The sequence below is a fragment of the Microsporum canis genome, genomic scaffold (genome assembly GCF_000151145.1).
Source record: "Microsporum canis CBS 113480 supercont1.2 genomic scaffold, whole genome shotgun sequence".
In the NCBI taxonomy this organism is placed as follows: Eukaryota; Fungi; Ascomycota; class Eurotiomycetes; order Onygenales; family Arthrodermataceae; genus Microsporum; species Microsporum canis.
The window spans coordinates 2733675-2756707 of NW_003299168.1; the positions used below are offsets into that span (position 1 = coordinate 2733675).

The 23033-nt window shown below is 47.7% G+C and overlaps 8 protein-coding genes across 8 annotated transcripts; 4 read left to right on the top strand and 4 right to left on the bottom strand.

The window, feature by feature from the left end:
* Nucleotides 1-1896: 1896 nt before the first annotated feature.
* On the top strand, nucleotides 1897-3643 carry MCYG_02482 (serine/threonine-protein phosphatase PP-Z; the record flags this gene model as incomplete). The annotated part of the gene is made up of 4 exons (XM_002849502.1): nucleotides 1897-3165; nucleotides 3190-3312; nucleotides 3373-3525; nucleotides 3614-3643. 4 exons carry the CDS (start codon nucleotides 1897-1899, stop codon nucleotides 3641-3643), a joined length of 1575 nt encoding a protein of 524 aa, XP_002849548.1.
* Nucleotides 3644-5424: 1781 nt separating this feature from the next.
* MCYG_02483 (chromatin assembly complex protein) lies at nucleotides 5425-7912 on the bottom strand (the record flags this gene model as incomplete). The annotated part of the gene is made up of 5 exons (XM_002849503.1): nucleotides 5425-6046; nucleotides 6107-7187; nucleotides 7250-7495; nucleotides 7553-7655; nucleotides 7763-7912. The coding sequence occupies 5 exons, from the start codon at nucleotides 7910-7912 to the stop codon at nucleotides 5425-5427; spliced, it is 2202 nt and encodes a 733-aa protein (XP_002849549.1).
* Nucleotides 7913-9400: 1488 nt separating this feature from the next.
* MCYG_02484 (conserved hypothetical protein) lies at nucleotides 9401-10605 on the bottom strand (the record flags this gene model as incomplete). Its single annotated transcript, XM_002849504.1, has 3 exons — nucleotides 9401-9865; nucleotides 9959-10408; nucleotides 10588-10605. 3 exons carry the CDS (start codon nucleotides 10603-10605, stop codon nucleotides 9401-9403), a joined length of 933 nt encoding a protein of 310 aa, XP_002849550.1.
* Nucleotides 10606-10673: 68 nt separating this feature from the next.
* MCYG_02485 (AT hook domain-containing protein) lies at nucleotides 10674-12897 on the top strand (the record flags this gene model as incomplete). Its single annotated transcript, XM_002849505.1, has 5 exons — nucleotides 10674-10689; nucleotides 10753-10792; nucleotides 10885-11177; nucleotides 11236-12590; nucleotides 12649-12897. The coding sequence occupies 5 exons, from the start codon at nucleotides 10674-10676 to the stop codon at nucleotides 12895-12897; spliced, it is 1953 nt and encodes a 650-aa protein (XP_002849551.1).
* A 377-nt stretch (nucleotides 12898-13274) lies between these two features.
* Nucleotides 13275-14079, top strand: MCYG_02486 (conserved hypothetical protein; the record flags this gene model as incomplete). The annotated part of the gene is made up of 2 exons (XM_002849506.1): nucleotides 13275-13730; nucleotides 13774-14079. The coding sequence occupies 2 exons, from the start codon at nucleotides 13275-13277 to the stop codon at nucleotides 14077-14079; spliced, it is 762 nt and encodes a 253-aa protein (XP_002849552.1).
* Nucleotides 14080-17200: 3121 nt separating this feature from the next.
* On the top strand, nucleotides 17201-18166 carry MCYG_02487 (meiotically up-regulated gene 86 protein; the record flags this gene model as incomplete). Its single annotated transcript, XM_002849507.1, has 3 exons — nucleotides 17201-17559; nucleotides 17625-17793; nucleotides 17852-18166. 3 exons carry the CDS (start codon nucleotides 17201-17203, stop codon nucleotides 18164-18166), a joined length of 843 nt encoding a protein of 280 aa, XP_002849553.1.
* A 728-nt stretch (nucleotides 18167-18894) lies between these two features.
* Nucleotides 18895-20974, bottom strand: MCYG_02488 (ENTH domain-containing protein; the record flags this gene model as incomplete). The annotated part of the gene is made up of 6 exons (XM_002849508.1): nucleotides 18895-19394; nucleotides 19457-20089; nucleotides 20151-20262; nucleotides 20321-20511; nucleotides 20601-20835; nucleotides 20924-20974. The coding sequence occupies 6 exons, from the start codon at nucleotides 20972-20974 to the stop codon at nucleotides 18895-18897; spliced, it is 1722 nt and encodes a 573-aa protein (XP_002849554.1).
* An 831-nt stretch (nucleotides 20975-21805) lies between these two features.
* MCYG_02489 (conserved hypothetical protein) lies at nucleotides 21806-22574 on the bottom strand (the record flags this gene model as incomplete). The annotated part of the gene is made up of 2 exons (XM_002849509.1): nucleotides 21806-22317; nucleotides 22385-22574. The coding sequence occupies 2 exons, from the start codon at nucleotides 22470-22472 to the stop codon at nucleotides 21806-21808; spliced, it is 600 nt and encodes a 199-aa protein (XP_002849555.1).
* Between the last annotated feature and the right edge of the window lie 459 nt (nucleotides 22575-23033).

Consider the following 23033-nt stretch of genomic DNA (forward strand, 5'->3'; position numbering starts at 1 on the left):
CACCTCCGACAGCGGCGAGGGGAGAAATCACACGAGTGCGTTCAGCCAAGAGAAACCGGACTGGGATGTTCTGTGCGCCTTGACGTGCAGTTTTGGGAAGGGTGGATGTGAGAAAAAAAAAAACTGTTTTTGTAAAGGAGAAGAAGGAGAGAAAGAAGAAAGCATGGGAGGACCCGATCAGCAGGAACCACGTTCCGCACGACTCACTGGAACATAGGATGCTTCCTATATAGCTACGCACAGCCTAAGACTGCAGCCTGGGTGCGTGTGCTCTCTGCACGCCGAGTGCGCGGAGAGAAGTTCTTTTTTCTCTGCGCGCTCAGGTCACACCGAGGGAGGCTGCCACGATATCGACCCGCATACTCCGTAGATGTGGCGAATATATAACTCTCAACAGACGGCGCATCCGGGGGTTTATCAAATTATAGTTAGACGGACGATGAGAATATATATTATACGGTGAAACTGGTCTCGTCTCTTTTTCCTTTTCTTCGGAATGTTAAACTTCACGGGAACACCCCATCTTTATCCAGTTATCGTGGAGATACTGGCCCTCGCCATGGATCTGCAACGGTTGCTGGACTAGTCCCGGCCAGGCCTCAGCGACAACAGGCTATTCGATGAAACCGCGAGTTAGCGTCCACTGTGATTCGCACTTCGGGACGGTAAGCGAACATCGCATTGGACGAACTGGTTTGGGGGTCACGTATATTGCTTTTCGATCGTCCACATCGACATGGAGCTCAAGCAGCTTCTGCTATAAGAGAGAAGATATATATCTGTCTCCTTTTTTTTTTTTTTTGACTGAATAGCCCGCATAGTTGGAATATAAATTGATATCGTGTGCTCTGTGCGACAGGATCCCCTGCAAGCTATCGACGCCGTGAGACCGTCTGTCCTAAGGCTGACTCGCATCCCATCATCACTACCATCTGCTCCATCTGCTACATCTCATTCTTCGTCTTATGTCCTCTTCTCTTCTATATAAATAAGGTCAAAATAACCTCGCCACGCGCGCTTCGGCCGAACTAAGATCCGGCGCCGAAGCTTCTTCCTTTCTTGTCCGCCTCTTTTTTTTTTCTTTTCTTTTCTTTTCTTCTTTCCGGGCCCAAAAAAAAAATCTCGACTTTAATCATCTCCAAACTTCGCCCTCTTTCTTATCGCCAACAACCACCAGCCACCCGCCCCAGTCCTGAGCTTGATAAAAGGCCGCTGCAGACCTTGCGCTACGTCTTGATGCCTGTTAACGCTCCTTAGACGCCCCCTTCTCTACCCGCCAGCAGGTCTGCCGCCCTTTTTTTGCCCCTGCTCAAGAGTCTAGCTCGGGGAGCAGACGACCCGTCCCTTGTTTCGAATAGGTACGTAACAATGTATACATATACAGCTGCATGGTCGTATGGCGGGATCAATATATAACCCTCTTCTTATCGTGGTCATCTGTCCAGATCGGCCAGTCAGATAGACGCCGGGCTTGCTTCTCTGTGGACCTGAAACTAACTCGCCACTACCCGTAGATACCGCTGGGAAAAAATCCTACATATAATAGCACAGCGCCCAGATCCCGACCCCGTCACCCCCCCCCCGTCAAAGGCGTTTCGTTCCTCCTGTGCTCTCCCACTCTTCCATCCTTGCTCAGACGAGCGTTAAAATCTACGAACCTGGAGCCATTTTACCGTCGTCGTGCTCCTCTTCCTCCCCATAACAACCTGGACGATCGTCTTGCATCTACCATCAAGTCTTCCAGGAAGCTGTCGCACACTACGTCCTTCGTAGAGGCTAGTTTCCTCTGCTTCATCTCGACTCTTTTCGAGCCACCTTAACGGCCAGTCCAGCCACCTATCTGAAACAACAAGGGGGGAAAAAGGAAGAGAGAGAGAGAGAGAAACCCCTCCAAGCATGGGACAGCAGCAATCGAAGAATTTGTCACGGTCGAATGGGGCAGGACTACAGGTCGAGGGCTTACAGGCGTATCCTTCGATTTCAAAGTCCGACACAAAAGACTCCAGTCGTTCGATCCGTGGCTCGATTCGTTCCAAAATACCAGGTAGCGGTAAGAGCGATAAGGCAGACAGCCCGAGAGCCTCTAATGGAACCCTTGCGCGATCAGACAGCGCTCCTATCGAAGGCTTAGAAGCAGCCTTTGCGCGCTCTTCCATCTCACGACACGCCCGCAGCCTATCCGGCTCGTCGGTGCCAATACAACCTGTTAGCTCGCAAGACGACCTGCAGAACGAAGCACCAAACCCACCTCCATCTCCGCCACATTCCTCCTCAATCGGCCGAGGGCACAAAGACGTCAGCGCCGCCCAGAAATCCGGAGAAGTTGATCACGTGTCCGATGCTCCTCCGTCACAGGTTGCTCCGTCCACCGTCGCCCAAAAGGCAGGCGAGTCCATTCTGATCAAGAGAGAAAACTCCATCAATCCTATATTGAACGAGTCTGGTGCTAGGTCGATAATAGATCAGAACGGAACCAACGGCTCCCCCGGTATGACCATCGGAGCGCTCAAGTCTATCGATGTTGACGACATGATTTCACGGCTTCTAGATGCCGGATATTCCACCAAAGTCACAAAGGCAGTATGTCTGAAAAACGCTGAGATCATTGCTGTCTGTACCGCCGCTCGTGAACTTCTTTTGACCCAGCCAGCCCTGCTGGAGCTCTCGGCACCGGTGAAGATCGTCGGTGATGTTCATGGCCAATACACCGACTTGATTCGACTGTTCGAAATGTGCGGATTCCCTCCTAATTCAAACTACTTGTTTCTCGGCGATTACGTCGACAGAGGAAAACAAAGTCTAGAAACGATCCTCCTCCTCCTCTGCTACAAGCTCAAGTACCCTGAGAATTTTTTCCTCTTACGTGGAAACCACGAATGCGCCAATGTCACGCGAGTTTACGGATTCTACGACGAGTGCAAGCGACGATGCAACATTAAGATTTGGAAAACATTCGTCGACACATTCAATTGCCTTCCCATCGCCGCTATCGTTGCTGGCAAAATATTCTGTGTTCACGGCGGCCTGTCCCCCAGTCTGTCACATATGGACGATATCCGCGGCATTGCTCGACCAACGGACGTTCCTGACTATGGACTATTAAATGATCTACTATGGAGTGATCCAGCCGATATGGAAGAAGACTGGGAGCCTAACGAACGAGGCGTCAGTTATTGCTTTGGTAAAAAGGTCATTATGGAATTTTTGCAGAGGCACGATTTCGATCTTGTGTGTCGCGCACACATGGTCGTCGAAGATGGTTATGAATTTTTTAACGACCGCATTCTCGTTACTGTCTTTTCCGCACCTAATGTAAGCTTTCCTGTCCCATTATCTGTTACCGCGATCTTCTCAAATCTAACCTTTTTATAGTATTGTGGCGCATTCGACAATTGGGGTGCTATCATGTCTGTTTCCGATGAGCTTCTCTGCAGCTTCGAATTGCTAAAACCTCTTGATTCGAGCGCTCTGAAGAGTCACATAAAGAAAGGCAGGAATAAACGAAACAACATGCTTAACAGTCCAGTAAGTTCTCCCCTCATCGCTGGTGACAAAGCCTTGTCCCCGATACATTTTGGTAACTTGAATACTAATCGGTTGCCCACTCTTACAGCCTGCTATGGTTTCTGCTCAAAGCTATTAAGGATCGTCTAGGATACCCGACCAATTTTCCACAACCGCTAAAGATCTACTCTTAACCCTGTCGTATGAGAAAAATCAAGGACGAGACGCCTTTTATTTCCACAATTTACATGCTGGGTCTCAGCCTTGCGCATTACCTCCCTCGCGCCATGGACAATTTATTAAGAGTGAGGATTCACCGCGTGCATCAGCTCTAACAGGCGGGCTGAAACAGGATGCTTGGGACTGGTTCCCCGAGGGGTTCGGTAAATCGCGTACTTGAAGCACCCCTTTTCGTCCCATCTTGATCTCTCTAGACTCCCATGACGAGGATGATAACCATGCCGTCTTGAACCAGCGAGACAGCCGCATGATTCCCAAACCTCCCATGAAACAAATATGTCAGCCAATCCTTAAAAATTCCGCACACCCCATCTTCCAAGTGTCTAGTGCACCTTTTCTGGCGTTTCCACGCTTCCTATGATCGTCTTTCCTTTACTTTCTTTCCCTGTAATTATTGGACATATCTACATGCGCAAGACCGGGATGATAGTTGATGTTGTTTCTTGTAGCGACTTGATCACATTTTAGCATTCTACCCGGCTTCATCTGTTCTATGTATTTGATAGTCGGTGTCATGAGTGGAGGGATTGTAATATTGCCCGCTCGATGCCCATGTTTCTTCTTTTTTACTCTTTGACTCTTTCAATGAGACCTCGCCTACTTTACTTTATCCTATTCTACCTGCTTTCTTATTTTTCGTTCCATCTTTCATGGTCTCATATTCATATTCTACAGTTAATACTACTTACTGCCTTGATCATATCGAACATTGGCTAAACCCATACATATATATCATGCCAAAAAAAAAAAAAAAACCCTCTCTTTCTTTTTCAGCGTCTTGCTTTCTTTTGATGCACATGCAGATGTGTTGATAATCCCACGTGGAATTGATAATTGTTGTTTCTTTTTACTGTTGGTTGCTCTTTGTTATGCTGTTAACCATTTATACATAGGCTTGAACTGCGTTGTATCTTTTTTTACAAGCATGTATTCGCTGCAAAGATGTTCCAAGGAAACTTCATATCAAATATCGTAATATCATTGGAGCGGTCTGGCTGGCTAGTTATAAAAATAATGACATTCATATCAAATAATACATCAATAGCATTAAGTTAAACGGTGGAGAAAAATCCAAGTTTCCACCGTCCCTACGTAAAAGTCCAATAGTAGTTCCAAAACCCCTTTCTCTGGTAACGGGTCACCTTCTTCCGTCTGTAGGTGATATCAGTTCGAGAAATAATAAAAGAAGGGGGATACATGGGGAGATAAAAAAAATGGAATGACGGGAGAAAATAAAAACATCACAGTAGTCAAACAAGGTAATGAATAGGCGGACAAAAGGATAAAGGAGTCTTCTCCAAACAAAAATATATCATCGATAATGGGGAATTATATGAGATGGATATGAGATAAGTGAGACTTGGAATGCCAGTTTCAAGCACTCTGATGAGAAAAAGGCCGTTAAAGGTAGAGAATAGAGAAAGGGGAAGAAAGAAAAACAGGCCGGGGCGATAGAGGGTGACCTGATCACACCCCACATATGTACAAAGCGAAGAATAATTGGAAAGGAACATCAAGGATAAGACAAAATAATAGAACGTAATGCAGGCGGTTGGCCGGGAAAAAGCCAGGCTGGATAGGGAGCCAAGAAGTAGTTGGATATTTGGAGGCCAAGACAGGCGGTTTCACTTTTCTTTGGGAGAGGTATATCCTTAAACAGGTGCAGCAATTTAAAAAAAATCAGGTGGATGGTCTGCTGGAGTCTTCTGAGTTTGGCATCCCAGAGCTCGCGGAGGACACCAAGGTCGGTGCAATTCGTTTTCTCTTTGGTTCCCGTTGGGCGGCTTTGTTACCTCCTTGATCTTCTTCATCCTTGTCCCCTGGGTCCTCTTTCTCTGATTCGCTCACTGTACTCAGGTCTCGCTTCCCCAAGACGCTTCCGCTAATAGAATTGGTAGCGCTATGGGAGGACATGGGAGTTTCCGGTGGCGTGCTAAAAGGTTGGCTAGAATTTGTGGCGGTAACTGAGGGTACAGTGCCAAGGGTAGGGGTTGGGTTGTTTACCACAGCAGCTGCCTTGGAAGTTGACGAAGACGGTGTGGCTGGACCGGAGCTAGCTGCACGAGCGGGGACTGTGATTGGAGTTCCGATTGCTAATGATGCCTTGCCTGTGGAGTTTTTACGGGGAGATGTCATGACAGGGGACTGCGCTGCGGAAGCATTTGTAGACGCTGCCACACTGGAGCTGATAGGATGTGGCTTTTCCATGGTGTAAATTTGGCCCAGTTCTCCGGGAGAGAATGAAAGAGCCGAGCAGAATCCATCAGAGGAGCTCATTATGAGGGTAAGCCCGTCATGGGACCTGAAATTTAGTTAGCGTCAGAGAAGCGACCAAATCCTAAAGATGGGCCAGAAGACTTACCAGGAGAGATCGGTAAAAGTGGCAAAATGCAGGTTGTTTACTATACACAGCGGTGTCTGCTGCTGGGTATCATATATCAGAACTGCATCTTGTGTCGCGACTGCGTAAACCATCCGATATGGCAATGCGAACACCGGGGTGAGCGAAGTATTTTGTGAGCCAGCGTCGCTTTCATGCGTTCCTAGTAAGGGCAGAGAGCGTGCAGTTTCGCTAGTGGCCGAGGGGGGTGCACTTGATGGAGGCTCCATAGCTGGTTGTGATATGACGGAGTCCGGTAAAGACGGAAATGCCTCTTCACTGGACGAGGAATCCAAAAATATCTGGCGAGTGGGCTTTGTGCCTTGTCTCAACGTATAGTACACCGGCGAGCATTTAACAGCAACTGACGGCTTTTTGTGCCCCGGAAGATGAGCTATTGGTGGTTTGTTGAAGCCTGCACGGGTATAAACGTAGACTGTGTTTATTATGTCTTCCATGACCTTGTCATTCTGGCCAGCAAGTGAAACCTTGTATTGCCCAGCTGGGGTGAAGAGTAAGCTGCCATCTGGGGCAAAGGTCAGGCGCCTAAAGAAAGAGTTGAATGTTTCATTGGCATATATGCTGGCGTTTTTCACGCCTATCCCGCCAAAGAGGCCTGGAGAAGCGGCTTCGAGGGGCTTCACTGCAGGCAACGGCATAGAAGGCGCCGGTGACGCTGACCTGCGAATAGAAGGTGAAGAACCAAAGGAGGAGCGGCGGCTAAGGGACACAGGAGGAGGGTCCATGGGCAGAGGGGCGGTCAATGGAGTGCCTGGGGTTGAGGCACCGGGGGAAGACACAGTCATGGCATTTCCTGATGTCGATTGAACTCGGTTTCCGCCAAAGTCCGGCACAGGGCTGCTCGAAGATACCCGTCTAGCAGGCAAATCCATCTTCAAGAACTTTCCGTGAGTTGTCAAGGTAAATTGGCCGTCCTTTGTCTTTAAGGCGTATATGTGTACCGATCGATCCGAGGACTGTGTCGCTACATACTCGTTCAGAGGATCCCAGGCGACGCCTTGCACATAATGAGAGTGTTCAGCAATCTGCCGGACCATTTGGCCTGTAGTAGGAGCAGTCAGAACTGGGTCACAAAGGGACGGAAACGGTTGGAGGGACCAGTACCTGTCTGAGCATTGTAGATGCGAGCAATGTTGTCCATGCTACCGGTAATGATAAAAACACCGTCCGGAGACCATGCTAGGTCGTATATTTCTGCTCCGGATGACCTGCACATGTGCTTCACTCGCCATGTTTCCTTGTCGTCCAGCCCTTCCTGTCCAAAACCCGGCTGCGTTTGTGTCTCGGATGGAACCCAGAGAAGGACGTTCCCATCGTCTCCGGCAGATGCCAGCATCTCTCCTACATTGGCTCAGCTTCTATCCTATCGTATAATTAATAAGGGGGTCTAGATGGAGACAAGCGTACCTTTCGGGCAGAAGCGTACGACGTTCACGGCCTGCGTGTGCTTGATCAAAGTGCTAAGGTAGGTGACCTTTCGCTCTTCTCCCGTGGACTCGACCTTCCATAGCTATCCATTTCGTCAGATCTAAGAGGAATTGATGCTCGTTAAAGGAGTGATGGGAGTAGGGGAGGAGCTTAGCCGTACGCGAACGTTGTTATCACTATTTATCAAACGGTTAGTGTACCACGCAGCTTTATCTGTAGGAACGACAGGACGTACTTTCCAGCCGTTGCCAGTCGGCCTTTGCCATGAGGATCAAAGTGCACTGAATAGATGGGGGCATTGTCATCGTGCCAGGCAATCAGCAGAGGGGTCGCCTTCATCGCAGCGGTTTATTGACAGCCACAGAGGGCTGACCAAAGAACCGAAAGTTCCCCTACCGCCAGAATTCGAGCGTGCTTATGCCGATTGACGCCGTAGATTCACTATTCGACGGTTATCTGTAGCAGCAGAATATCCAAAGACGGGTTGGGTTGGTCGCCGGGACGATAGAGCTCTCGCCGAATGCTCGGAGTTACTAATGACTAGTTAAAAACACCACCGCAACAGACGAAGCATTGGAACGACGGCGACAGAAAGCAGGGCCAGGGAAGAAGGAGACAGCGTCTATCCAGGTTGAACCAGGGACGATGGCTCAGGGGAGAGAGGACGAGGTGTGGCTGTCGGTCTGGACGAGGAAGAAGAAGAAGAGCGTATTCAGAGAGTTGAGAGTGAGAACCCTGGGGCGGTTGTTTCGTTACTCCACCAACAAACTGTTTATCAACTATAAATAAGTTGCCTTTCAGCAAACAAAAAAAAAATAGTTCCATCAACTTGTCGCATTCAAACAGCAGCTGGCTGTCACAGGCATGTATTTTTTATTTTTTTCTTATTATTTTGTCTTCTTTTTGCGAAAAAAAAGAAAAGACGGAATACGTGGATTTTATTTTTGTCTACATGATGAACATACTCCGTATAATGTGCTGCCGCCATGATTGGATGGTATTATCTACATCTCGACCGGCTTCTTACTATGTGCGTTGACTGCTACAGCCTTGGAGGTGTACGTAGCAGCATCCCCGTAGGGCGTGAAGGCACGCTCTGACCCCGGCTGCAGAAGGTGCAGGAGGTAGAGACAGGGAATCTCTTGAAAGGAGAGCCACAGCCTCTCACATCTTGACTGTCCAGTTGGAATCACGATGTTGTTGTTGTTGTTGTTGTTATCACTTTGTATCAAAGAGAATCTCATGGATGGTGATAAAACATGGTTATGTAAGCAGAAAATAATAAGCTATTAAACTCAGGCTTTTGTATCCTCTGATTGGCTGTATGTTTCTACTTAATTCCTATTGGTCATTGAACCGCTGGGTTTGCCACTCTTTACTATCTTATTGGCCACGTCTTTCAGCCAATAGAAAGTCCGATAGAGATACATGAATATCAGACGAAAACGAGTAAGAGTTTTATTTTGACTCCAAAGTTGCCAAAGTTGACTGTCATTAGCTTCGCGAAACAGGCGCTGGCGAGGAGGATATCATGTTCTTTGCCTCGACATGCCATAGAGCTTGCTCCTGTACTGCAGCAGCATGGATAGTATGACCAGGTAACTTGCCTAGCTCTTGTCATCCACGTATTTAAGAATACATGGCAGCCTGTCATCTCTGCAGCCTGTATATTATCCCTACTCTCTCAATTCAACCGGAAGCGCCCTTCAGGTCTACATGGGCCACGTACATTGAAAGGTCCTGGATGGGAAACCGTCACAACTAGATCCGAAAGACCAGAATATATGGCAATGAGGCAAAATGCTTCAGTCATCGCTCCAAATATAATCATGCCAGCCAGTTTCCGATCGTTTCTCCAAACCAGCTGGTGAATTTCTCTCTTCGTTTCATCTTGGCTGCTTCCTCGGCCCTCAGTACCGGAGTTACCTCCTTCATGTATATCTCCCTTTGGACCATCTGCTGCTTTAAAGATTGTACCTCCAGCTCGCGCTCGTGTGGAGTCATGTCCTTCAGGGGCTTATAAGGCTTGGATCCAGCCGGTAAGGCCTCTCCACCTGGGATGGCACACTCGTCATCCGGTTGCCTGGTATCTGGTGACGTCGCTATCTCGGCCTCTGACTTGAATAGAGATTTTGGGTGAGGAGGTTCACGGCCTTCCGCCTTCGCTTCAGCCACCCTTCTTTCGTAATCCAACATGCGATGGTATAGTCTGTCCGCATGCATCTGAATCCGTTCTTCCTTCTCCATATCCCATACAAACGAGGAGCCGTAGCCTAGAGCTTGGAGGAATTTCTAGAAAACCATCAGTAACGTATCCTTCAAGTAATCTCACTGCACACAAAACATTGGCTACTCAAGCGGATTGAAAAAAAGTATTGTACTCACAGATTGCATCGTGTAACATCTCGAGAATCGTGCATTCTGCTCTCCACACATGGTCAACCTGGCCTTGATCTTGTCTGAAAAAGTTCCCTTCTTAAAACACAATGATAGATCTTCATGTTCTTCCGCACAGTTCTCCAAGGCTGCCCTGTTCAGCACCTCCTTTCTCTGCTTAAACTGTTCCACTACCTTCTCTGCCGGCGAGACACTGGGCCCTTCGATCTCTTCGAGGGTCTTGTAGTCCTTCCATATATGTGCATATCGTCCGTCCGGGAAAAGCGATGCGGAGGGAACGGAGGTTGCAGATTCGGCCGTTCGATCTTGGGAACCAGATGACTCTCTCGGCTTCTCATGCGATTGTGTCTGATGCCGTGGTGCCACACCGGCAGCTGTAGGCGCGTATCTAGACGGCGACTCTTGCTCAAGGTACTCTCGCAAGCTGGGATCCAATTTCTTCGTCGGATCAGCGTTGGAGGAAGGATTGCCCCAAAACCAGCCCATTGATTCCAGTCAAATGTCGCTGCTTTGATCTAGCTAACTCGTCTGTGTTTGCGTGTCTTGTCAAGCTTCCAATATCTTCGTTTGCTCTCTTTTGATGTTACTTTTTTGGCTGAAGATCAATTTGCTAGAACGCCAAGGATTATAACCATTTCTATCGTAGAAGCGCGTCTAAAACATCTACAACATCTACAACATTTACTACTAGACATGTAGAGCGATGGCGACAGCACCAAGTAAGTCGTGGATTTCTCATTCCCATGCTGTAAAGTGTTTTTTATTTGTTAACTTCTAGTTAGGCCGCGAGGAGCGGAAGCAGATGCGACTGCGCGGCGCAGGGTATGTCTACGCACACACGCGTATAACCTATCGGCCTATGCGATTACCATTATGCTGAACCGATTGCTGATTGCTATTCATTCATACAATAGCAACCATAAGGTTAAAGACGTCAATTTCGGGTTTTCATTTGGATCTCCAACTCCACAGTCTCCGATTCCTCCGCCTCGATCACCGCCAGCACTCCCTCAGAAGTCCCCTATAACACCACAGTCGCGTCACTCTACAACCTCGAATAAACAACTTTCTATACCCTCCCGAGCATCTAGTCGACGTTCAGCCGCCCGCGCATCTGCGGAAAAGCCTCAGGATGGATCAATCTATGACATTCCGGAGGATGATGATGACAGGCCAGAGGAAAGAAGCGCAAAGCGTAGGCGGATAAGTAAGGCTTATACCAGCCGTATTCGATTTATATTCAACTACTTATGGGATGAGTATAGGTAGATCATTCGAAAGTGCAGCTCCGGAGAGCTCGCCCACTGAGCACCGCACAAGTGCACACCCACTGCCTCCCGAGCCAAAGGAGACAAGCAAAGAAACCAGCAAATCTCCGTCAGTCAGACACACTGTATCATCTACTAGATCGCCTGCAGGGGATACACCGTCTTTACGGAGCATACGGCAATCTATTGAATTCCCAGTTTCCGCGTCACCATCCCCTAGAGTTGAGAGTCCGGGTAGCAGCATTCAGGAATCTAGTTTGACCCTGACAAAACCAGCTGGGCACACGCATAATCAAAAGCAGAGGCGGCGAAAGAGGAAATCCGTAGTCCAACATCCAAAAAAGAAACGAAAGAGTTTATTAAAACCACCTGTTGTACCTGAGAGCCACGGGGGCGAAGCTGAGGATGGGCCCGAGCAACTACAATCTCCGCCCCAGGATTTGACTCACGATGAAGAACTGGTTCGGAGTGAATCATCTCGGCCAAATGGCACCAATGTTTCAACCGAGGAACCCATAGACTCGCCTCGAGATCTGCCTCACCCCAACACCGATGAGAGGACAGATGAAATGTCAGAGCAGGCAGAAGTCAAAGGCAGTGGTAACACACCAGATATTACGGCGGGAGCCCACAGTGAAGGAGGGAACTCAGAATCTGAATCTCATTTACCAACACCTGAAGCCCAGGATGTTCGGCCTAAAAGTGCTCCGAAGGAGAATAGCCCAGCCATGGGACAAGACGTCCTACCAAACCCCGTCGGAAAACGAGAGAAACAAAACAAGGAGGATAGTTCCCCGAAACAAAAAGGGAAAACTCGTCAGCGGAAAGAGAAGGGTGAGGGACGGTCGACCGTCCCAGTCGTGGTCCACAGGCTTGCTAATACCTCAGCCCTACATGAGTGGCCTGACGAGGAAGATTCTGCTCAATCCTCTCCAGCGGATGGCCGACAGCCATCGCCCCATCGGCCTTCCTCACATCCTCCACAGATTCCATCTCGCAGTGGCGTGAATGCCGCTGACGTCCTCAGCCAGATATGCCGTGAAACGCTGGAGAAGACATTATCTACTCTAGAGTCTGCGATAGAGCGAGAGTCAAACCGCACTCGCCAGGTGGAATGGACTCGGAAGCGCAAGGCCGTGGAGGCCTTTGGTGCCGAGTTAGAAGGTAGGCTATTTGAAATAAGCGAACTGCTGGACAGTAATTTTGTGCTTGCGATGCGCCTAAAAAAAGAGAAGAAGGAGGTTTTTACACTGAGAAATCAGTTGATGGATCTAAGAAAGGAGAGAGAAGAGATTGCAATTCGTGCAGACGAAGTAAGGAGGAGGTTTTCTGCAGACGAAAGCGCTAAAACGGTAATATACATCTCTTTTCTACCTGACTAGATTGGAGGGCTAATGAGATATCTATCAGGAACATGGAACAATCAACAATGCTCTTCATGACCTCCAGCTGGCTGTAGATAGAAGCCAAAAAAACGCTGATCAAAGCTCTGTTGGCTCTACTAACCCGTTCGTCGGCCTCGAGTTTCTTCTCCGGACTGTTTCTCAGGATGTCTGCTCCTCCGTTTCCGACTTTCACGGCGGCCTGTTGAATCAAGTTAAATCGTTCAATGACCAACTGCAGAGGACAGCCGCGTTACTAGATCGTCGTGAATCATAATAACTACTTTCTCCTCTTTCTCACCCATGCCTAGTATGTACGCGGGTACTCTTACAACACCATGGCAGGGCACTCCAACATTAATTGTTCCTGATGCCAACCAAGACTGGCTATTGAATGGCGTTCCTAGAGCCAATCCCAGTGGCGCTAGATTTTAGGAATGTTTCGTAAACTCAGGTCACGTCATTGCAAAGCTCCAAACCATGGAACGAACGATACTCCTATATTAACGGCTATATAAGGAGGAGGCCACTGCCCTTTGCTACCATGTTGCCAGCTAATGCTTTTCCAGAGGAATAATAGTTTGAATAACTAACGGTTATCACTATACCTGCCGTCCTCCATATCACTCTCAGCATCTGGCGAGGTATTATACAATGGACCCCGATCTTTGCTTTGTAGCACCTCGCCTTCGCCAGGCGCTTCTACGGAGGGAGACTCCTGTCGAATTATTCCTTGATAGGCCAGAGTATAACCTCGTTACTCTTTTTGCCAGGCCTGTTGTTGTACACCCCCGGGAGTGGGAAAAAAAGAACGATAAACCTAGACATCCACCACTTTGTACTCAGGGAAACACCATTCCACGCAAAAGGCGACGGTGCTCAGAGAGTTCCCGCGTACCACCCGATTCTCTCGCACAATCTGAGATTTCTCTGTCTCGACTCCTTGAACTACCAGTTGAAATCCTATATATGATCCGTGATTTATTGGATTACAATACTCTCTATGGTTTGGGTCTTACCTGCCGGTGTCTCTGGGAAATGGCGAAACCGATAATTATACAGTTCTTTGCTGCAGAATTGGGCACCTGGACCGGCACGCCTGTCATTTGTGTTAGTGACCGGAACGACTGGTGGAGGGGCTAGTTACCCTCAGGGGTTATTGTCTCTCGAGGATCTTTATGAATTGGACGAAGGGTTTGACACAGATGAAGAAGAGGCTATCTGGCCAGACGAGCCCGCTGGTATACCCATCAACTTATTTCAACTGGCTGATGCCCGATACTTCTCCACATTGGGCCCGAATCCTCAACACACGCTTTATTTCGCACCAAACCCCAAATTAAGTTTCCGTGAAAAAGGGGATAAAGGGCCTTTCCGGCAGATGAGGGTCAAGTACTATGGTGCTCAAAACCCTCTATTTTCCATCCCACCAACCAGGAATGGGTTCTTAGAAACCTGACAACCAACGAATTCGTTCGCCCTACTGCGGTTGCATTAGACAAAAGCTACATCCGGGGCCCCTTCATAGACGTACTAGGCTTTGGTGAAGTCATTCTCTCCAGGACTTATTGGTGTATGAACTCGCGTGAGGTAGAACAATGTCAAGGGGAATGGGCAGGGCATTTTCTAGATATTGTCCCTTCAACCTACTTGGACCGCGGAGGCCATGGAAGGATATTAGCGATTCCGTTGCCCAAGATATCGAAATGACCTGGAAAGACTGGTTGGGCGAAGACTGGAGAAACCAGGCAGTTCAGAGTTGGCAAAGACTGGAAAGACGGGAATTCTAAGGTGTTCTTGTTATATCTGAGTCTCACCAGCTAACTTTATAACTTTGCTTCTTGGACCTAGGAAAGGGTGTAAAGTGCAATTTTTGAAGAACCTTCAAATAGAGAGTCTTCGGTTTCATGGGGTCAAATGAGCTTCTTTCATACATCGCAGTCCTTGGCTACAATTGGAGATGCCAGAAATTTTGCTTTCATGATAGCCGGCGCCATCATCGTGTCCCAGACTCAGGCATTAGATTATTGGTAGAGTTCCCGAGGTGATAGATCAAAAGCTGGTGGACTTCTCAAAATCCGCTCTATACCCAAGCGAACATGCCACACCGCCCTTAAGGCTGAAGATGACTTCTGATATCAAACTTTGGGTGTTACATGGGGGTAGTCCAGGCAGCCTTTATAGATACTAATACGCGAGCCTCAGAACAGGGTTTTGTTGCCTTCCTAGTGCGTCTCATTTCTATGAACGACCACTCCATTGGTGCAGAACATATACAACCGGAAGCTCTGCGGCCCATATTCAAGAGTGTAAGGGGATTATAGACGGAAAACGCCAAAAGTTGGTATCATGAGATACTCATGGCATGCCCTCCAACTCGTTGTATAAGTGCTAGATAACCATATGGAACACCATAGATATACTTGCTAGCGTCCTCTGAAAAGCACTGATCTGAATCGTTATAAAACGCGTGGGGGGCGGACAGAAACAAACAAAGTGATATTTGACCGCCAGGGAATCAATGAGTTCCAGTCATGCGATTTCGCTATTGCTGATGGACGGGATGGTCTTCGTCAACTCCTCGAGTACCCCAAGATAAGCCTTTGGAATGCCATGACAAAGACGGCTGGGTCCTAGATTCAATATCGGTAGCAGCAGACCTCTATAATATGTATACTAAAGAATGTTTATATATAGAAGACTCCGCAGAGTCCTCATCGATGTTTTAGCAGCCATTCATAGACAACACCAAGCAAGGCCTAGATTTCTTCCCCTGAATTAGCTCGCGCCTGGTCAACTTTTGTCTTGATATAATATTATATGGTTAAATGCTCGCCAACTCAAACAAGCCACTTGTTGAGACTAAAATTTAAGTAACTCCATCCTTGTCTGGATGGATATATTAGTGGAGGCGAAATTATATCCACTGTCCAATCCACGAGCTAGCCGTGCAAAAAGTGAAACTAATTATCAACTCTGTACATACTATGGTATGTAGTCGCATACTACATAGTGTATTGGAGCCACAGGCCAAGCTGATGACAAAAAAGATCAAATGCGACTGGGGAGATGCTTGCTTGAATTTACTTGATGCAAGCTTCTTTCGTAGCTGAGAGAATGACTATACATAGCCAAGTCGGAACGAGAGCGAAAAGTCTTCCATCTCGAACCCCCGTCGGTTTATATATTATTAGTTGGTGAATTCATCATGCATACGAGAGTTTCGTTCGATTATTTATACGAGGTCACATTGTTCTGCAGTGTGTTGCACTGCATCTCGAGCTCTGGCTTGCGCTTGTTGTGTTGTTTTTTTCGGCCAAACATCCGTCTTCCCCTGGCCGACCTGTTCTCCATCACCCAAACAGGGGAAGACAGGCTTATTTAGCCTGCGGTTGTATGATTGACAAGGTGCGCCGGATATTCTGTCGACTTCTTACGGTGTACGAAGTATGTTTGCTCTACCGACCGCCAGCTTGTGTTATGTCTGACAGCTAAGTATATAATAAGGGGTGCGGAATCCTCCGTATTATTGTGTGCATGTGCGTGACTGTTCCAGCCACTTTTGTAGCTTGCCTCGGACGAATTTAGCCCGTTCGATGGTTGAATCGGAGATCCACATCGTATGCTTTTGGTCAGATCCAACGTGAGGCAAGTTATTCAACCAACAGCGCAGAAGAATAAGGACCCTGGGGCATCGAGGCTTCTCGTATGAAGTTTCACCATATATATAGCCGCGGCGGAATTAAGTGACGTTTATATAGCCCAGACAATGGACTGAAAACTTGTTCGGCTGGTCCGAATAATAGGAACAATCCAAAAAGAGGAGAGCATCCGATCCCGCTAACTTCCCTGTCCTTCATGTAATATCACCTGTGAGTTTGGTGACCAGGGTAGAAACAAGCCCTAGTAATGCCACCCCGTACAACTTTGTGCGCCTATGAGCTGCGAGGATAACATTTTTCTGGACGTGTAATGATCCACCAGCAATAACAAATCTCCAAGATAGGCGGGGAACAGTTATCGGGAAGTGCCGGTATTTTATATATGTATGGGTACCTGTCGAGACAATTGCTCTTGGGTGATAATTTAGGACTCGACAGGGAAAGTGGATGTACCGATACAGGGAAGATGCCTCCCCATGGGATCTTAGCCCATGCAAGGGATCTGTTGGGTGGAGCTGGTGAAGATCTACATGGGACATCGTAAAATATCCTGCTAGTAGGTTATCTGGTCCATTCATCAAGAGCCGGGGGGAGCTCACAAAGTGGTTAGAAGGTCATGAAGTACATACCGACTTCCCTTGTCCGCCCCAAAGCCAGCTGTAAAATCTGTCACTCTTATTAATTACCGTTGCATCCCCCACCGTTGCATTCTTCCTCCTCTTTGCATCCTTCTTCCTTCTTTTCCAGTTTTCGTTGCTCGTTCTGTCTTGTTCTTTCTTCTTGTCACTCCATCAGGTGCAAGCATCAAGCGCTGTTCTTCTGGTAAGGCAATACCGAGATAAACGAGAGAGAGAAAAATTTTTTCTCAGAAGCTGACCATCGAAGTAGGGATAATATTGACAGTAGCTGTCTGTAGCAATGGGGTCTGATGCCGAAAAAGATATGGTGGCCACAACTACGACCCATGATAGCTCTGCAAAGACCATGTCTATGGAAGAGCGAGAAGTGGCAGAGGCAGCAGCTCGCTATGGCTACGGACCTCTAGCCAACGGAAGCAACAATCTGGCTGCGTTTGGTAAATTCCAGCCATCGTCTGAACCACCACCGCTTCCCAAGTCCATTGCGAACCCGGGACCGCTAGGACTGTCCGCTTTCGCTCTCACCACTATGGTCCTCAGTCTTATCAACATGCAAGCTCGCGGAGTCACCGCTCCTCATTTAGTCGTCGCGTCAGCTTTTGGATATGGTGGTCTGGTGCAGCTCCTTGCTGGGATGTGGTAAGTTGGACTTCATCTTCGTCGATTTGTTTTTGTTTGCCTTGATTATATTAACCGTATAATAGGGAAATGGCCGTTGGAAACACCTTTGGAGCGACTGCGCTCTCCTCGTACGGTGGATTCTGGATCTCCTACGGCATCATCTTCACCCCGGGCGGCTTCAATATCATTGCAAATGTTGAGAAGGCCAACGGCGCAACTGGTATCAACAACGTAACTGGTTTCTGGCTGATGGTATTTATCCCTCTTTCTCTTCGTATGGTATATCAAGCTCGTTGCTAATCCAGTGTAGTCCTGGTGGATTTTCACAACTCTCTGTCTCGCCTGCACGCTCAAGACAAACATCGCTTTCTTCCTCCTTTTCCTCACCCTCGACCTCGCATTCCTGTTCTTGGGAGTTGGTCACCTTATCGAGTCCGCTCCTGGAAAGGTTTACACACCGCTTATCAAGACTGGTGGATTCTTTGGAATACTCGCTGCCTTGCTTGCCTGGTACTGTGCTCTGTCCGGCATGGCTGAACCAAACAACAGCTACGTTAAATTCCCTCTTGGACGGCTACCATGGATGGGAAATCAGCGAGTTAAGACTGAGCGTGAGGTGGTTTAATTGATCCTCGCGTGGCAAAATCTGGATAATTCACTTGTTTCTTTTAAATAATAATTAATCGTGATAATATGTGCTAATGGATAAAATTGAAGTCGCATTAAATGGTATTTATTTCATGGTTATGTCTTTTGCTCGAGCTTCCATAAACTTGTAGTTACGAAATACTTTGGTACTTGGCGGGACTAAAAGTTGAGGCTGCGAGACAGCGAGAATAGTTCAACCTTGATGTTAATCTTTTATTATCGTTCCTGGTATATATCGTGATATCTATTCAAAGATGATCTTTGCCCACCTGGTGTTTCTGATACGGGGCAAAAAATTGTTATATTGGTGAACAATATAAGTACACCTCCCAAGATCAATCTTCAGATACAGGAGAGACATTCATGATATAGAGAAATTAACAATGCTAAGTTGATATTGAGAACTCGTGGAAGTGAAGAAACATCTCTAGAACTGCGCATGATAGTAGAAGAAAAACTGACAAATAGAAAAATGATATCAATGACAGGGAATGCAGAGAAAAACAACAGCGGAGGTTGTTCGCCGGTCTCCAGGACATGACTTGTATCCCCCCCTCAAGTTAAAATGTAGCTCCCATGTAGATGCACGCTCGGGGGTTCCCAAAATAAAACAAAATAAAAGTCATGGAATGGTGGGCAAAGGAGAAATGATGTGAATGAAGATTATGTGAGCAAGAAAGGGTACAAAAATACAGATATCACTTATTAAGCCATTTGTCCTGGCCGGGGGAATACAGGGATAGTCTCTAGCTTCTCTAGTCCACCCATTGTTCCCTGGGGGGCATTCTGCCATCCCTGGCCTGTGGACTGGTTTATGAAAACACTTTGGCGGAAAGGGTTCGTGCTTCCAGTTGGGTTTGGCTGGAGGCGTTGAGCCGGTGGTACTTCCTGGCTTTGTTGTGGTTGAGGCCGCGCAAAAGGGTTCGTTCCTGTTCGATGAGGTTGGAGGGGCTGTGGCTGCTGCTGTGAAGGGGTCGGTGATGTCGATGGCATAGGGTATTGGTTTGGGTTAGGAATTTGGTATTGTGAAGGGACGCTTGGTGGAGATTTTGCAAAGGGGTTGGTAGATTGTCGTTTTATTGCCATTGTCGAAGGAGATTGTGAATGGGAGTATCTGCGGGTGGGAGCATGGATTGTCGGAATGGATTGTTGGCTCGCGGTGTGGCTCCTGCCGTCATAGGTCGCGGGAAGGGAGGAGCTCCGTTCTGTGGGATGGGAGAAAGAGAGGTTTGGAAAGGTTGAGGGGTGTAACCGCCAAAGCCAGCACCTGTGTGAGAGACTTGCAATGGCTGGGCTATAGGCGGCTGCTGCTGTTGAACTTGTTGCATATGCGCATCATACTGGCTAAATGGATTGGTGGTTTGCGCTATTTGGTTTGTGGTAAAACCAGTTTGATTTTGTAGGAACTCCGCGGGCACAGGCTGTTGTTGGAAGCCTGTTTGCTGGAACTGCATTGGCATACTTTGCTGTTGTTGCTGTTGATTTACTGGTTGTGGGTTTTCCTCAATGGATCCAAAGAAGTCGATTAAATCGGGAGCGGGAGCTTTGGCGTCAACTTTCGAAGGAGCTTTACTCGTCGAACCTTCATTTGCTTTGGACTTAGGCTGCGTTCGTCCCTCATCCTTGGATGAAGAGGTATTTTCACCCTTGGACTTTCCAAACTTTTGCTCGCGATATTCTTTCCGTCGAATGGCAAAATCTGGATCGTGCAAGTCGTCTTCTAGTAACTTCGCCAGGTCCGTTGATGCATGTTTTAAATTTGGTATCTCAAGACGGGTAGCATGTTCATACTGTCTGGCCACCCGCAAGAAACCCACCACATCATCAGTTAGTGCACTGAACACTTTGTATAGGTGCAGCGCTCGTTCGCTATCTGTTCTGGACATTTCGAAGTAATGTTCTAACTCATGGGGTTAGAGATTGTACAGGTACGACGAAAGATGTATACGGCCATCACCAACCTAGCACATTAATGACACCTTCGTTCATAACAGAGTATAACGTTAGCAGATCCAGCGTTACCAGCCGAAAAGCGGTCAAAGTGATCTCGTTATCGGGTTCATCGCTCAGGAGCTATTTGAGGAAATCAGTAAAAAAGGGTACTGCGAACCGTAAAGGAGGCAAAACCTACATCGCACTTCAAAAGAGCTTTAATTTGCTTCTGAACAATCTCCGTTTCTCGCAACAAGCCTCTCGAGACCGTCAACGATTTCAGCCTGCCCTGCCCATTACGAACGTAATCCGTCTTTGTCTCCGTAAAGGCTAGGGACCTTGCAATAAGATACTCCGAGTATCTCCAGATATTCGCGCCTTGTAATTGTGCTATAATGGACAGTATCAAATCAGCAAAAACAAAATCTCCCGGCCTATCCGTAAACAAGTAATTTCCGCCTGGTAATAGTTTAACGCACCGTCAGAGATGCTTGTAATTGCGAACTTCCGAGGATATTGAGACAGATAAGCAAGCGCAGCTCCCGGAGCACCCTCGCGTATCATCATATGTATCACGATAAGCGCCTTGAAGACAACAGTCCACGCCGACTCGCGCAGTCGGATCTGGAGCGTGCGGAAGATCTCTGCCGTCCCTGCATCGCTGTAGGTGGCCGTGAGGATGTGTTCAATGTATTTTGATTTCGGGGCCGCATTCTATTGTTTTCACCAGTAAAGCCGTTAGAATCGATATGCATCGAGCGAGGCGAGTTCATCCACGTTTTCCAGAGAGAGAGAAGCTTACCTTTGACTTAGTCGCGCCCTTGACGGACTTTTCAAAGCTCGAACCAACCATTGTCGGGCTGTGAAGGGAGGGACGTGTTCTCAGCTAGTGTGGTCTGCGAAGCAGGTCATGATACTCCGTGCTCGCCTGTTCTCGAGTAATGGAAGTCGAAGCGGGCAAGCGTCGGCTTGTCAAACAGAGGTGGAAAGGGAGAAATGCCTATGATAACGCTAGTAAGGAGGAGAGTTGCTCTTATGTTTCGTCTCGCCTGCTCCCCCTTTAAGCCTCCGTGTGGGTCGTTATATCGTTCTAAGAATGCCAACTCAAAAGGCAGAGGCAAGATTTGCGGTTTATCAATCCTTGTTCAACAGTGAGAAAAAAGGAGCAAAAAACGCCTTGGTGAATTGCTTGCGGCTTGTGCGATTCGATATCGGCGGGCGCAGTTTCGCCTTTGTGACAGTTTTCGAAGCTGCTGCGTCGTTGGTTTCGATTTCCTGGGGGCTGACTAAGCAGTTGCCTCCTAAAGTCTTTTACGACGTCAGATATAAAAAAAAGGCCAAGGGGAAAAGAGATGTTTTTCAGCCATATATGATATGTATTCTCTACAGTTAGGGAAAGTCATTTAATGTCTGTGTCTGTGTCTGTGTGCTTTATCGAAAATGATGAGTATGATACAGAGCTCACACCGGTGCAATGACCCCTTGCACAAACAAAACCCTTACCGTCCGAAAAGAACCAGCTTAACATGATAATAGTAATGACAAGATACAGATAATATATCCCCCTATATGATAATAATATGCTAAACGCCAAACTTTCCTTTTTCCAAAAAGAGAGAGAGAGAGTGTGTGTGTGTATGTGTATGTATGTGTGTGTCACCCAAAGTAAGCCCAAAGTAAACTCCTAGCTGAGGAGGTAGTAGCAGGCAGCAGGGTGTGTAAAGTCCTTCCCATCCATCCAGGATCTCTGCTGATACGCCGGAGTCAATGCAGTGGCACTAGCTGTAAACGTCTGGACTTCCCTATCCATGTCAACATCCTCACTTTCACCTGTACCAGCGCCAGGTCCGGGGTTAGGTGAGAGCGAGGCATTGCCTGACCAAGTAGATGCAAAACTGGGTGTCTGCGACACCATGTTTGCGGGCGTTGATAGTGACGAGTTTGTGTCTGTGTTTGGTCGTGTGGTGTCCGAGCCTGATGAGGATACACGGGCCGGTGCGGATGCAGGGCGAAAGAAATGATGCAGTGTCCTTTGGGAAGGGTCGGGTTTCGGTAAAGCGGTCATGGTGTCATCTTCCAAGGACGTGTCTTCTTCGACATTGTCCAGGCCATCACCGCTGGGCGTGGTGGTTTCTGTGTAGAAATCATTGTTCTCTGCCTGCTTCTGGGCAGAGAAGAGCCAGCGAAGAGTGTTGTCTATGGACATCCTCGGGTTAGCGAGGAAAGGAAAGGAAAGTTATGATATTCTACCGTATAGCCGTACCATAAACAGCCTGTTCGTCTGGACGATCGTTTTTGAACCGTTTCCTTGTCCGACTATGGAGATGTTGGGGAGTTTCGTCTATGGCCATGGCATCGCTGAGCGAGCAAGGGATGGGGGAGACAGTGCGGTCGTAGAAGGATGTTGAGGAACGGGGAGAGAGTATGGTTGAGAAGGAAGCTTTGCGTTTCATGTTGGATACAGCAAGATACACTATGTACTTTGCGTTCCTGGTGGTATGCCAGAGAGATGGAAGAAAGAGACGAAGGGGTTTTATGCTAGGAGTATGTTGAAGACACGCAAAGCTGGAAGTTGGTCAAGAGAAAAGCGAGCGAAAGGTTGGTTTTGTCGCGTTTCGCATCTCATATAAATTGATGTATTGTACAGCTTCAGGGGCGCCAAGATCACAGCATATCCTTCTCATTGGCCAGTTGCCTTGTTATGTGTATCAGCAATATACCGCTAGTCCCAAACGGGGTTAAATGGTCTTCACGCGATCGCGCGTATATCAAGGCTGGAAGATCGTGCATCTCTATACGAGTTTTTAGTATTCCTATTGATATAGAATGATAAGAGTAGAAATATATACACATCTATTCAATGAGCTATCGTGCTCTATTCTCAACATCGAAACTTGTACCTTTTGGCTGAT